Source organism: Dendropsophus ebraccatus, chromosome 2 (genome assembly GCF_027789765.1).
Source record: "Dendropsophus ebraccatus isolate aDenEbr1 chromosome 2, aDenEbr1.pat, whole genome shotgun sequence".
NCBI classification, from domain to species: domain Eukaryota; kingdom Metazoa; phylum Chordata; class Amphibia; order Anura; family Hylidae; genus Dendropsophus; species Dendropsophus ebraccatus.
In genome coordinates this window covers 7,008,232-7,024,122 of record NC_091455.1, presented here as the reverse complement: position 1 = coordinate 7,024,122, position 15,891 = coordinate 7,008,232, and the positions used below count along the sequence as shown (strand labels likewise).

Sequence of the window (15,891 nt, the reverse complement as noted above, 5' to 3'; positions counted from 1 at the left end):
GCCGGCCTACCCCGGGAAACAGAAGCCTGGGACTCGCCTTCCTCCTGCATCCCAAAGCCCACTCCCCCCAGGCAGAAGGGAGCAGGCCTCAGGCACCAGACACAGAGCGATCCCAGCAGCAGAGAGCTCCACCCGCACCACCACACCTGACCAGGAGAGGAATCAGCTGTCACCTCCCCTCCCCCAGCCTGACATGGCTGATACCAGAGAGTAATAGATTGTATATACCTGTCCTACAGTCACCCCCCCCCCAGCCTGACATGGCTGATACCAGAGAGTAATAGATTGTATATACCTGTCCTACACCCCCCCCCCAGCCTGACATGGCTGATACCAGAGAGTTATAGATTGTATATACCTGTCCTACAGTCACCTCCCCCCCAGCCTGACATGGCTGATACCAGAGAGTAATAGATTGTATATACCTGTCCTACAGTCACCTCCCCCCCCCCAGCCTGACATGGCTGATACCAGAGAGTAATAGATTGTATATACCTGTCCTACAGTCACCTCCCCCCCCCCCCAAGCCTAACATGGCTGATACCAGAGAGTAATAGATTGTATATACCTGTCCTACACCCCCCCCCCCAGCCTGACATGGCTGATACCAGAGAGTAATAGATTGTATATACCTGTCCTACAGTCACCTCCCCCCTCACAGCCTGACATGGCTGATACCAGAGAGTAATAGATTGTATATACCTGTCCTACAGTCACCTCCCCCCCAGCCTGACATGGCTGATACCAGAGAGTAATAGATTGTATATACCTGTCCTACCCCCCCCCCCAGCCTGACATGGCTGATACCAGAGAGTAATAGATTGTATATACCTGTCCTACAGTCACCCCCCCCCCCCCTAGCCTGACATGGCTGATACCAGAGAGTTATAGATTGTATATACCTGTCCTACAGTCACCCCCCCCCCCAGCCTGACATGGCTGATACCAGAGAGTAATGGACTGGTCCTGCCCCTGAGGTGTAAATACAACGGTGGAGATTTATCACACATGGTGTAAAGTGAGACTGGCTCAGTCGCCCCCGGAAACCAATCAGATTCCACCTTTCATTTTCCAGAGTCTGTGAGGAATGAAAGGTGGAATCTGATTGGTTGCCGGGGGCGACTGAGCCAGTGTCACTATACACCATGTCTGATAAATCTCCCCCATGTATCTATATATTACAGATGGATCGGTCACATTCTATCCTCCTGCCGTGGTCAGGAATCATCCATCATGTCTGGGCTGTGTGGCTGCAGATAAGGCCGGGGGTGAGGTGGTCCCATTGTGTGGGGCAGCGGTGGGCGGGGTGGTCTGTGACACAGGAGCGGGGGGGGGGGGGGGGGGGGCAGCCGTTATCTATCAGCACAATGAGCAGTGACAGACGCGGCCGCAGAGCATTGTCCCCGGCACCCATGCTGAATGTTTAATGTGCAGATATGAAATAACAGACAACGCGGGCGGCAGACACAACGTCATCACACCGCAGCAGATGTAGCAGAGCCAGCGGGGTCACCTGTTACATAGGACTGCAGGTCACCTCTACTACATTATCTGTACTCAGAGGTATCACTGTGTTATCTGTGCTGTTACATAGGACTGCAGGTGACATCTACTACATTATCTGTACTCAGAGAGATATCACTGTTATCTGTGGTGTTACATAGGACTGCAGGTGACATATACTACATTATCTGTACTCAGAGATATCACTGTGTTATCTGTGGTGTTACATAGGACTGCAGGTGACATCTACTACATTATCTGTACTCAGAGATATCACTGTGTTATCTGTGCTGTTACATAGGACTGCAGGTGACATCTATTACATTATCTGTACTCAGAGATATCACTGTTATCTGTGGTGTTACATAGGACTGCAGGTGACATCTACTACATTATCTGTACTCAGAGGTATCACTGTGTTATCTGTTCTGTTACATAGGACTGCAGGTGACATCTACTACATTATCTGTACTCAGAGAGATATCACTGTTATCTGTGGTGTTACATAGGACTGCAGGTGACATCTACTACATTATCTGTACTCAGAGATATCACTGTGTTATCTGTGGTGTTACATAGGACTGCAGGTGACATCTACTACATTATCTGTACTCAGAGATATCACTGTGTTATCTGTGCTGTTACATAGGACTGCAGGTGACATCTATTACATTATCTGTACTCAGAGATATCACTGTTATCTGTGGTGTTACATAGGACTGCAGGTGACATCTATTACATTATCTGTACTCAGATATCACTGTTATCTGTGGTGTTACATAGGACTGCAGGTGACTACTACATTATCTGTACTCAGAGATATCACTGTGTTATCTGTGCTGTTACATAGGACTGCAGGTGACATCTACTACATTATCTGTACTCAGATATCACTGTTATCTGTGGTGTTACATAGGACTGCAGGTGGCACTCGGTGTACTGTATTAGAGATGTGTAGCTGCACACAGTATACAGTCAGGGCAGCAGTGATGTATGGTGGGTGCGGGGCAGCTGGGAGGATTACGGCCGGGGGTGGGGATTATACCAGGGATAATAATAATGGCACAGAGTTCCCCCAGTGATGTGTCAGGGAAGGAGGAGATATGGGGGACGCTGGGGAGATCCTGCAGGCACCTGATCAGCACGGCAGCCAGTCAGGAGAGTCCGGGGCTCGGGCACCTGCAGTGCAGACTCTGGGGCAATGACTAAAGGGTCCATTTTCACAGAAAGATTATCAAAGATTGCCAAAGATTTGAAGCCAAAGCCAGAAATGGATATGAAAAGAGGAGAAATCTCAGGCTTTCCTTTCTGACCTGATCTCTGTTTAGAGTCTGCTTCTGGCTTTGGCTTCAAATCTTTGGCAGATAATCTTTCTGTGTGAATGGACTAAGTGGTTAGATAGAAAGAGGAGCAGCAGCAGGAGACTGAACACATGTGCTCTTATAATGAAAGAGGATTAGGAGAGTAGTATGGATGATGGGGATGATGATAAGGGTACTAGTTATGATAATAAGAGAAGTATGGATGATGAGGATGATGGTGAAGGTACAGTTATGATAATGAGAGTATGGATAATGGGGATGATGATGAGTAGTATGGATGATGATGAATAGTATGGATGATGATGACAGTAGTATGGATGATGATGATAAGTAGTATGGATGATGATGACAGTAGTATGGATGATGATGACAGTAGTATGGATGATGATGATAAGTAGTATGGATGATGATGATGATGATGAGAGTAGTATGGATGATGATGATGACAGTAGTATGGATGATGATGACAGTAGTATAGATGATGATGACAGTAGTATGGATGATGATGATGATAAGTAGTATGGATGATGATGATGAGAGTAGTATGGATGATGATGACAGTAGTATGGATGATGACAGTAGTATGGATGATGATAAGTAGTATGGATGATTAGTAATACTGTACTGACCGGAATAGGTTCTCGGCTCCGGCTCTCATCCTCATCTCCTTGTTGATCTGCTGGTTGATCCGCGCCCGGCGGTGCTGGAGCTTACTGCGCTGCGTCTGAGCGAAGGGGTCACATCCCTGCAAGAGAACGAGGGGTGTTATATACAGTCCTGCTGGCCGTGTTCTATATACAGTCCTGAGATTTTGGGCTGTGAGTGAGGGGACGGTTTTATTGCCTTCCCCCAGTCTTTGTTCTTGCACCGCTGAGGTCTCCTGGGGTCACACACTGACGGGAGGGAGGGGGGGGGGGGGCTCAGTGGTCTGTCTGTAATAAGGGATAGTGAACTCACTGTGTACAATGGCCCTTCAGTAGCTTAAAGGGGTACTCCATACAAACAAAATTTTGATACTTTCAAACCAACTGGTGCCAGAGATTTGTAATTTACTTCTATTAAAAAATCTCCAGTCTTCCAGTACTTATCAGCTGCTGTATGTCCTGCAGGAAGTGGTGTATTCTCTCCAGTCTAACACAGTGCTCTCTGCTGCCACCTCTGACCATGTCAGGAACTGTCCAGAGCAGGAGAGGTTTTCTACGGGGATTTGCTGCTGCTCTGGACAGTTCCTGACATGGACAGAGGTGGCAGCAGAGAGGACTGTGTCAGACTGGAGAGAATACACCACTTCCTGCAGGACATACAGCAGCTGATAAGTACTGGAAGACTGGAGATTTTTTAATAGAAGTAAATTACAAATCTCTGGCACCAGTTGGTTTAGAAGATTTTTTTCGTTACTGGAGTCCCCGTTAATAACAGGGGTCACATGAGAGTACCCTGATAATACCGCCATATAGTGACCAATATTACCGTGCTGAGCCCAAAAGCCAGTGCATAGATATTCCTGCTATACACTACCAGCATTATCTATGTGATACAGCACCTGTATAATACCGCCATACACTCCCTAATAACAAGCACGTTCCTATAATACACCCGCCAAACAGCACATCCTCCCTGCTACAACACACCGTGTCCATGTACAGGGGATAGAGATATATATATATATATATATATATACACAGCGGGGAGACTATCTGATCCACTGCCGACCACCTACACAGAATGGGGGGGGGGGGGGGGTCATACATCACCTGTGAGAGACAGAATCTATAGAACATTCCAGATAATCACATTGTAGCATTTATAAAGAATTATTCACCATTTTATTCCATGTAATAAGGATTTAGTCACCGACCGGCTCACAGAGCTGTTATTTCTCTGTAAGAAATATGACCACCCCTCCATTCTGTGTAGGTGGTCGGCAGCGGGTCAGAGACTTATTCTCCCCACTGTATGTAAAGCTATTAAGAATCTAAAAACATGTAACATATGTACACAGTGATCCCACCAGCAGAATAATGAGTGCAGCTCTGGAGTATAATACAGGATCAGTAATGTATGTACAGAGTGACCCCACCAGCAGAATAATGAGTGCAGCTCTGGAGTATAATACAGGATCAGTAATGTATGTAGAGTGACCCCACCAGCAGAATAATGAGTGCAGCTCTGGAGTATAATACAGGATCAGTAATGTATGTACAGAGTGACCCCACCAGCAGAATAATGAGTGCAGCTCTGGAGTATAATACAGGATGAGTAATGTGTGTACACAGTGACCCCACCAGCAGAATAATGAGTGCAGCTCTGGAGTATAATACAGGAGCAGTAATGTATGTACACAGTGACCCCACCAGCAGAATAATGAGTGCAGCTCTGGAGTATAATACAGGATGAGTAATGTATGTACACAGTGACCCCACCAGCAGAATAATGAGTGCAGCTCTGGAGTATAATACAGGATAAGTAATGTATGTAGAGTGACCCCACTAACAGAATAATGAGCGCAGCTCTGGAGTATAATACAGGATCAGTAATGTATGTACACAGTGATCCCACCAGCAGAATAGTGAGCGCAGCTCTGGACTATAATACAGGATCAGTAATGTAATGTACACAGTGACCTCACCAGCACAATAGTGAGGGCAGCTCAGGAGTATAATACAGGATGTAACTCTGGATCAGTACAGGATCAGTAATGTGTGTAGGTATGTGTGCAGCAGCTCTGTACATAGCAGGTGTGTGTATATAGCAGGCGATGGGTCAGGTATGTATGTGTGCGTGCAGCGGCTCTGTATATAGCAGGCAGTGGGCAGGTGTGTATATGTGCAGTGGCTCTGTATATAGCAGGTGTGTGTATATGTGCAGTGGCTCTGTATATAGCAGGTGTGTGTATATAGCAGGTGTGTGTATATGTGCAGTGGCTCTGTATATAGCAGGTGTGTGTATATAGCAGGTGTGTGTATATGTGCAGTGGCTCTGTATATAGCAGGTGTGTGTATATAGCAGGCGTGTACACGTGTTCTCGTTCCACTGATGACACGTTTAGCGTTTCCCGCACTTTTAATCCCTTTATTGAATTGTAGTAAATGACTTAACACCCTAACAGGATTGTCAGTGATTGGTCCTGTGCCCTCCGGCTGCCGCCAGCTATGTGATGTGACAGCGGCCACTTAGAGGGATGACACCTGATGATGGCCGCTCTCCGCCTGATGATGGCCGCTCTCCGCCTGATGATGGCCGCTCTCCGCCTGATGATGGCCGCTCTCCGCCTGATGATGGCCGCTCTCCATACTAACACTGCGAATATCTATCAGCAAAGGGTGTGCGCAGAAGTGACAGCAGGCATCCCCCGGGGGGCAGCAGTGGCGGCACTCACCTTCCTGATGCTGCTCTCCCTGCTGTCCGGCTCCTGGTGCGGGGGGGACGCCTCCCCATCACTGGTAGCGCCCTCCATGATCTCCCCGGGGGTGGGCGTCCTAAGAGAGAGAGAGGGAGCATCATATACAGGAGGGTAACAGTATCACTACTTACCCCTCTATACAGCCCCTATATACCCCACACCCCTCTATACAGCCCCTATATACCCCACACCCCAGCATACAGCCTCTATATACCCCACATCCCTGTATACAGCCCCTATATACCCTACACCCCTGTATACAGCCTTTATATACCCCACACCTCAGCATACAGCTCCTATATACTATACACCCCAGCATACAGCCCCTATATACCCCACACCCCAGCATACAGCCTCTATATACCCCACACCCCTGTATACAGCCCCTATATACCCCACACCCCTGTATACAGCCTTTATATACCCCACACCTCAGCATACAGCTCCTATATACTATACACCCCAGCATACAGCCCCTATATACCCCACACCCCAGCATACAGCCTCTATATACCCCACACCCCTCTATACAGCCCCTATATACCCCACACCCCTCTATACAGCCCCTATATACCCCACACCCCAGCATACAGCCTCTATATACCCCACATCCCTGTATACAGCCCCTATATACCCCACACCCCTGTATACAGCCCCTATATACCCCACATCCCAGCATACAGCCCCTATATACCCCACACCCCAGCATACAGCCCCTATATACCCCACACCCCAGCATACAGCCCCTATATACCCCACACCCCAGCATACAGCCCCTATATACCCCACACCCCAGCATACAGCCCCTATATACCATACACCCCTGTATACAGCCCCTATATACCCCACACCCCTGTATACAGCCCCTATATACCCCACACCCCTGTATACAGCCCCTATATACCCCACACCCCTGTATACAGCCCCTATATACCCCACACCCCTGTATACAGCCCCTATATACCCCACACCCCTGTATACAGCCCCTATATACCCCACACCCCTGTATACAGCCCCTATATACCCCACACCCCTGTATACAGCCCCTATATACCCCACACCCCTGTATACAGCCCCTATATACCCCACACCCCAGCATACAGCCCCTATATACCCCACACCCCTGTATACAGCCCCTATATACCCCACACCCCTGTATACAGCCCCTATATACCCCACACCCCAGCATACAGCCCCTATATACCCCACACCCCAATATACAGCCCCTATATACCCCACACCCCCTCTGCTCCCCCTCTTACACGGCTCCGGTTCCTCGCTGCTCCCCGGTGTGCTCCGCCTCTTACACGGCTCCGGTTCCTCGCTCTTCCCCGGGCTCCGGGCACCGCTCATCACTCTACATGTGTCCGTAAAACACAGAGAGGGGCGGGGCCACACGCTGAGCCATTACGTCATTCTCAACTCTCCACCAATAGGATACAAACCATAGCCCAGCAAGAACCAATCAACGGCAGGAGGCGGGCCATAGAAGACAGCGCTGAGGTTTACAGAGGACCCTGTCTCCCTGGCAACGAGAGGATTGGAACGCTAGGAGGCGGGGCTTAGAACAGTAGCGAGGACAGTGCAAGCAGGTGGTGGGAGCGCGGAGTTTTACGCTGCCATCTGCTGGCCAAGTGTGGATGTGCAGGGTAACAGGTGTCTACAGCCAGGACATGTTATCGTCTTCTCATAGTCTGCTGCCAGGACACAGGGGGAGGTAGTCTGCTGAGAGGACACAGGGGGGGACAGTCTGCTGAGAGGACACAGGGGGGGGAAGTCTGCTGAGAGGACACAGGGGGGTAGTCTGCTGAGAGGATACAGGGGGGCAGTCTGCTGAGAGGACACAGGGGGGTAGTCTGCTGAGAGGACACAGGGGGGCAGTCTGCTGAGAGGACACAGGGGGGGCAGTCTGCTGAGAGGACACAGGGGGGGACAGTCTGCTGAGAGGACACAGGGGGGCAGTCTGCTGAGAGGACACAGGGGGGGACAGTCTGCTGAGAGGACACAGGGGGGCAGTCTGCTGAGAGGATACAGGGGGGACAGTCTGCTGAGAGGATACAGGGGGACAGTCTGCTGAGAGGACACAGGGGGGGGGCAGTCTGCTGAGAGGATACAGGGGGGCAGTCTGCTGAGAGGACACAGGGGGGGCAGTCTGCTGAGAGGACACAGGGGGGCAGTCTGCTGAGAGGATACAGGGGGGACAGTCTGCTGAGAGGATACAGGGGGGGGACAGTCTGCTGAGAGGACACGGGGGGCAGTCTGCTGAGAGGATACAGGGGGACAGTCTGCTGAGAGGATACAGGGGGACAGTCTGCTGAGAGGATACAGGGGGGACAGTCTGCTGGGAGGACACAGGGGGGCAGTCTGCTGAGAGGATACAGGAGGGACAGTCTGCTGAGAGGACACAGGGGGGGGCAGTCTGCTGAGAGGACACAGGGGGGCAGTCTGCTGAGAGGACACGGGGGGGCAGTCTGCTGAGAGGATACAGGGGGACAGTCTGCTGAGAGGATACAGGAGGGACAATCTGCTGAGAGGACACAGGGGGGACAATCTGCTGAGAGGACACAGGAGGGCAGTCTGCTGAGAGGACACAGGGGGGCAGTCTGCTGAGAGGATACAGGGGGGGACAGTCTGCTGAGAGGATACAGGGGGGGCAATCTGCTGAGAGGACACAGGTGGGCAGTCTGCTGAGAGGATACAGGGGGGCAGTCTGCTGGGAGGACACAGGGGGGACAGTCTGCTGAGAGGATACAGGGGGTCAGTCTGCTGAGAGGATACAGGGGGGCAGTCTGCTGAGAGGACACATGGGGCAGTCTGCTGAGAGGATACAGGGGGGGCAATCTGCTGAGAGGACACAGGTGGGCAGTCTGCTGAGAGGATACAGAGGGGCAGTCTGCTGAGAGGACACATGGGGCAGTCTGCTGGGAGGACACAGGTGGGCAGTCTGCTGAGAGGACACAGGGGGGCAGTCTGCTGAGAGGACACAGGGGGGCAGTCTGCTGAGAGGACACAGGGGGGCAGTCTGCTGAGAGGACACATGGGGGGCAGTCTGCTGAGAGGACACAGGGGGGCAGTCTGCTGAGAGGACACAGGGGGGGGGCAGTCTGCTGAGAGGACACAGGGGGGCAGTCTTCTGAGAGGACACAGGGGGGGGCAGTCTGCTGAGAGGATACAGGGGGGGGACAGTCTGCTGAGAGGACACAGGGGGGGCAGTCTGCTGAGAGGACACGGGGGGCAGTCTGCTGAGAGGATACAGGGGGACAGTCTGCTGAGAGGATACAGGGGGACAGTCTGCTGAGAGGATACAGGGGGGACAGTCTGCTGGGAGGACACAGGGGGGACAGTCTGCTGAGATGACACAGGGGGGGCAGTCTGCTGAGAGGATACAGGAGGGACAATCTGCTGAGAGGACACAGGGGGGACAATCTGCTGAGAGGACACAGGGGGGCAGTCTGCTGAGAGGACACAGGGGGGCAGTCTGCTGAGAAGACACAGGGGGGGCAGTCTGCTGAGAGGATACAGGGGGGGACAGTCTGCTGAGAGGATACAGGGGGGGGCAATCTGCTGAGAGGACACAGGTGGGCAGTCTGCTGGGAGGACACAGGGGGGACAGTCTGCTGAGAGGATACAGGGGGGGCAATCTGCTGAGAGGACACAGGGGGGGCAGTCTGCTGAGAGGACACAGGGGGGGCAGTCTGCTAAGAGGACACAGGGGGGGCAGTCTGCTGAGAGGATACAGGGGGGGACAGTCTGCTGAGAGGATACAGGGGGGGCAATCTGCTGAGAGGACACAGGTGGGCAGTCTGCTGGGAGGACACAGGGGGGACAGTCTGCTGAGAGGATACAGGGGGGACAGTCAGCTGAGAGGATACAGGGGGGGCAATCTGCTGAGAGGATACAGAGGGGCAGTCTGCTGGGAGGACACAGGGGGGACAGTCTGATGAGAGGATACAGGGGGGACAGTCTGCTGAGAGGACACATGGGGGCAGTCTGCTGAGAGGACACAGGGTGGGGACAGTCTGCTGAGAGGACACAGGGGGACAGTCTGCTGAGAGGATACAGCGGGGGACAGTCTGCTGAGAGGATACAGAGGGGCAGTCTGCTGGGAGGACACAGGGGGGACAGTCTGCTGAGAGGATACAGGGGGGCAGTCTGCTGAGAGGACACATGGGGCAGTCTGCTGGGAGGACACAGGGGGGACAGTCTGCTGAGAGGATACAGGGGGGCAGTCTGCTGAGAGGACACATGGGGCAGTCTGCTGAGAGGATACAGGGGGGACAGTCTGCTGAGAGGGTACAGGGGGGCAGTCTGCTGAGAGGACACGGGGGGGGCAGTCTGCTGAGAGGACACAGGGGGGGCAGTCTGCTGAGAGGATACAGGGGGGGGGCAGTCTGCTGAGAGGACACAGTGGGGGACAGTCTGCTGAGAGGACACAGGGGGGACAGTCTGCTGAGAGGGCACAGGGGGGGCAGTCTGCTGAGAGGATACAGGGGGGGACAGTCTGCTGAGAGGATACAGGGGGGGCAGTCTGCTGAGAGGATACAGGGGGGGACAGTCTGCTGAGAGGATACAGGGGGGGACAGTCTGCTGAGAGGACACAGGGGGGGCAGTCTGCTGAGAGGACACAGGGGGGGCAGTCTGCTGAGAGGATACAGAGGGACAGTCTGCTGAGAGGACACAGGGGGGGACAGTCTGCTGAGAGGATACAGGGGGGGCAGTCTGCTGAGAGGACACAGGGGGGGCAGTCTGCTGAGAGGACACAGAGGGGCAGTCTGCTGAGAGGACACGGGGGTATTTTGCTGAGAGAATATGGCAGAATCTGCGGTCAGTCTCTTAGCACACAACCTTCTGCTGCAGCTTTCTGCCATGGATGCAAGTTTCCACTAACATAAAAAATACAGGGGCCCCTCACACCAGCATATGGTCTCACAAGGGCTCTGAGGGTCTCGCTACCTAATGGCAGTCAGGTTACCTCTGGCAGCACATGGAGGGCCGTGCAGCCCCCCACACCATTACTGACCCCCTGCCAGACCGCTCATGCTGAAGGACGTTGCAGGCAGATCGCTCTCCATGGCGTTTCCAGACTCTGTCACATGTGCTCAGTGTGAACCTGCTCTTATCTGTGAGGAGCACAGGGGGCGCCAGTGGTGAATCTGCCAATCCTGGTGTTCTCTGGTAAATGCCAAGCGTCCTACATGGTGTTGGGCTGTGAGCACATCCCCCATCTGTGGACGTCAGGCCTCATACAATCCTCATGGAGTCGGTATCTAACCGTTTGTACGGACACATGAAGATTTGTGGCTGCTGGAGGACATTGTGCAGGGCTCTGGCAGTGCTCCTCCTGGTCCTCCTTACACAAAGGCCGAGGTAGCGGTCCTGCTGCTGGGTTGTTGCCTCCTATGGCCTCCTCCATGTCTCCTGGTGTACTGGCCTGTCTCCTAGTAGCCTCCAGCCTCTGGTCACTACAGCCTCCTCCATGTCTCCTGGTAGCACCTCCAGCCTCTGGTCACTACGGCCTCCTCCATGTCTCCTGGTGTACTGGCCTGTCTCCTGGTAGCCTCCAGCCTCTGGTCACTACAGCCTCCTCCATGTCTCCTGGTAGCCTCCAGCCTCTGGTCACTACGGCCTCCTCCATGTCTCCTGGTAGCCTCCAGCCTCTGGACACTACGGCCTCCTCCATGTCTCCTGGTAGCCTCCAGCCTCTGGACACTACGGCCTCCTCCATGTCTCCTGGTAGCCTCCAGCCTCTGGACACTACGGCCTCCTCCATGTCTCCTGGTAGCACCTCCAGCCTCTGGTCACTACGGCCTCCTCCATGTCTCCTGGTAGCCTTCAGCCTCTGGACACTACGGCCTCCTCCATGTCTCCTGGTAGCCTCCAGCCTCTGGACACTACGCTGACAGTCACAGCAAACCTTCTTGCCACAGCTCACATTGATGCGCCATCCTGGATGAGCTGCACTACCTGAGCCACCTGTGTGGGGTGTAGAGTCCGTCTCATGCCACCACCAGTGTGACAGCACCAGCAACATTCAAGAGAGACCAAACCATCAGCAGAAAGCCTAGGTAGTGAGAAGTGGTCTGTGCTCCCCACCTGCAGGAGCCTCCGTTATTGAGGGGGTCTCCCTGACGGCAGGTGACAGTGATTGTCAGTCACTGCTTCTTCCTAATGGTGCCTTTACACAGAGAGATTTATATGACAGATTTGTGAAGCCAAAGCCAGGAATTCATTTGAAAAGAGGAAAAATCTCTGTCTTTCCTTTATGACCTGTTCTCTGTTTATAGTCTTTTCCAGGCTTTGGCTTCACATATCTGTCAGATACATCTCTCTGTGTAATAGGGCCCTAAGTGGACAGTTTGATCTCACTGAAGTTTCATTTAGGGTCCACTTACACGGACAGATTATCTAGTAAAGATTTGAAGCCAAAGCCAGGAATAGATAATAAACAGAGATTAGGTCATAAAGGAAAGACTGAGATTTTTCCTCTTCTCAAATCCATTTCTGGCTTTGGCTTCAAATCTTTCAGTAGATAATCTTTCTTTGTAAACGCATCATTACTTGGAGTTATATTGTGTCGCTTTGGTGTTCCCCATTGTTTATTTTTCTTAAGCAGTTAACAAAGGCAGATACAGAGTGCCCCCATACACAGCACTATATACAGAGCGCCCCCATACACAGCACTATATACAGAGCGCCCCCATACACAGCACTATATACAGAGCGCCCCCATACACAGCACTATATACAGAGCGCCCCCATACACAGCACCAGATACAGAGTGCCCCCATACACAGCACTATATACAGAGTGCCCCCATACACAGCACTATATACAGAGTGCCCCCATACACAGCACCAGATACAGAGCCCCCATACACAGCACTATATACAGAGTGCCCCCATACACAGCACTATATACAGAGCGCCCCCATACACAGCACCAGATACAGAGCCCCCATACACAGCACTATATACAGAGCGCCCCCATACACAGCACTATATACAGAGCGCCCCCATACACAGCACCAGATACAGAGCGCCCCATACACAGCACTATATACAGAGCGCCCCCATACACAGCACTATATACAGAGCGCCCCCATACACAGCACTATAGAGTGCCCCCATACCCAGCACTATATACAGAGTGCCCCCATACACAGCACTATATACAGAGCGCCCCCATACACAGCACCAGATACAGAGCGCCCCATACACAGCACTATATACAGAGCGCCCCCATACACAGCACTATATACAGAGCGCCCCCATACACAGCACTATATACAGAGCGCCCCCATACACAGCACTATATACAGAGCGCCCCCATACCCAGCACTATATACAGAGTGCCCCCATACACAGCACTATATACAGAGCGCCCCCATACACAGCACCAGATACAGAGTGCCCCCATACACAGCACCAGATACAGAGTGCCCCCATACACAGCACCAGATACAGAGCGCCCCCATACACAGCACCAGATACAGAGCCCCCATACACAGCACTATATACAGAGCGCCCCCATACACAGCACTATATACAGAGCGCCCCCATACACAGCACTATATACAGAGCGCCCCCATACACAGCACTATATACAGAGTGCCCCCATACACAGCATTATATACAGAGCGCCCCCATACACAGCACTATATACAGAGCACTATATACAGAGCGCCCCCATACACAGCACTATATACAGAGTGCCCCCATACACAGCACTATATACAGAGCGCCCCCATACACAGCACTATATACAGAGCGCCCCCATACACAGCACTATATACAGAGCGCCCCCATACACAGCACTATATACAGAGCGCCCCATACACAGCACTATATACAGAGCGCCCCATACACAGCACTATATACAGAGCGCCCCATACACAGCACTATATACAGAGTGCCCCCATACACAGCACTATATACAGAGCGCCCCCATACACAGCACTATATACAGAGCGCCCCCATACACAGCACTATATACAGAGCGCCCCCATACACAGCACTATATACAGAGCCCCCATACACAGCACTATATACAGAGCGCCCCCATACACAGCACTATATACAGAGCGCCCCCATACACAGCACTATATACAGAGCGCCCCCATACACAGCACTATATACAGAGCGCCCCCATACACAGCACTATATACAGAGTGCCCCCATACACAGCACTATATACAGAGTGCTCCCATACACAGCACTATATACAGAGCGCCCCCATACACAGCACTATATACAGAGCCCCCATACACAGCACTATATACAGAGCGCCCCCATACACAGCACTATATACAGAGCGCCCCCATACACAGCACCAGATACAGAGCGCCCCCATACACAGCACCAGATACAGAGCGCCCCCATACACAGCACCAGATACAGAGCCCCCATACACAGCACTATACACAGAGCGCCCCCATACACAGCACTATACACAGAGCGCCCCCATACACAGCACTATACACAGAGCGCCCCCATACACAGCACTATACACAGAGCGCCCCATACACAGCACTATATACAGAGCGCCCCATACACAGCACTATATACAGAGCCCCCATACACAGCACTATATACAGAGCGCCCCCATACACAGCACTATACACAGAGCGCCCCCATACACAGCACTATACACAGAGCGCCCCCATACACAGCACTATATACAGAGCGCCCCCATACACAGCACTATATACAGAGCGCCCCCATACACAGCACTATATACAGAGCGCCCCCATACACAGCACTATATACAGAGCGCCCCCATACACAGCACTATATACAGAGCGCCCCCATACACAGCACTATATACAGAGCGCCCCCATACACAGCACTATATACAGAGCGCCCCCATACACAGCACTATATACAGAGTGCCCCCATACACAGCACTATATACAGAGTGCTCCCATACACAGCACCAGATACAGAGCCCCCATACACAGCACTATATACAGAGCGCCCCCATACACAGCACTATATACAGAGCGCCCCCATACACAGCACTATATACAGAGCGCCCCCATACACAGCACTATATACAGAGCCCCCATACACAGCACTATATACAGAGCACCCCCATACACAGCACTATATACAGAGTGCCCCCATACACAGCACTATATACAGAGTGCCCCCATACACAGCACTATAGAGTGCCCCCATACACAGCACTATATACAGAGCGCCCCCATACACAGCACTATATACAGAGCACCCCCATACACAGCACTATATACAGAGCCCCCATACACAGCACCAGATACAGAGCCCCCATACACAGCACTATATACAGAGTGCCCCCATACACAGCACTATATACAGAGTGCCCCCATACACAGCACTATATACAGAGCACCCCCATACACAGCACTATATACAGAGCCCCCATACACAGCACCAGATACAGAGCCCCCATACACAGCACTATATACAGAGCGCCCCCATACACAGCACTATATACAGAGCGCCCCCATACACAGCACTATATACAGAGCGCCCCCATACACAGCACTATATACAGAGCCCCCATACACAGCACTATATACAGAGCGCCCCCATACACAGCACTATATACAGAGCACCCCCATACACAGCACTATATACAGAGCCCCCATACACAGCACTATATACAGAGCCCCCATACACAGCA

General features: G+C 52.3%; 1 protein-coding gene across 2 annotated transcripts in view; it reads right to left on the bottom strand.

The window, feature by feature from the left end:
• Positions 1 to 15,891, bottom strand: part of RHPN1 (rhophilin Rho GTPase binding protein 1) — a 41,087-nt gene that overhangs the window by 18,248 nt on the left and 6,948 nt on the right. The window contains exons 1-3 of one of the 2 annotated variants that reach the window (XM_069956992.1): positions 7,491 to 7,749; positions 6,205 to 6,304; positions 3,455 to 3,570 (exon numbers count right to left, since the gene is read on the bottom strand). In XM_069956992.1, the coding sequence (XP_069813093.1) occupies positions 3,455 to 3,570; positions 6,205 to 6,282 (194 nt within the window). In that variant the 5' untranslated portion in view covers positions 6,283 to 6,304; positions 7,491 to 7,749. Of the gene's footprint in view, positions 1 to 3,454; positions 3,571 to 6,204; positions 6,305 to 7,490; positions 7,750 to 15,891 lie in introns of those variants that run through there. The other variant, XM_069956993.1, reaches the window with a different exon arrangement.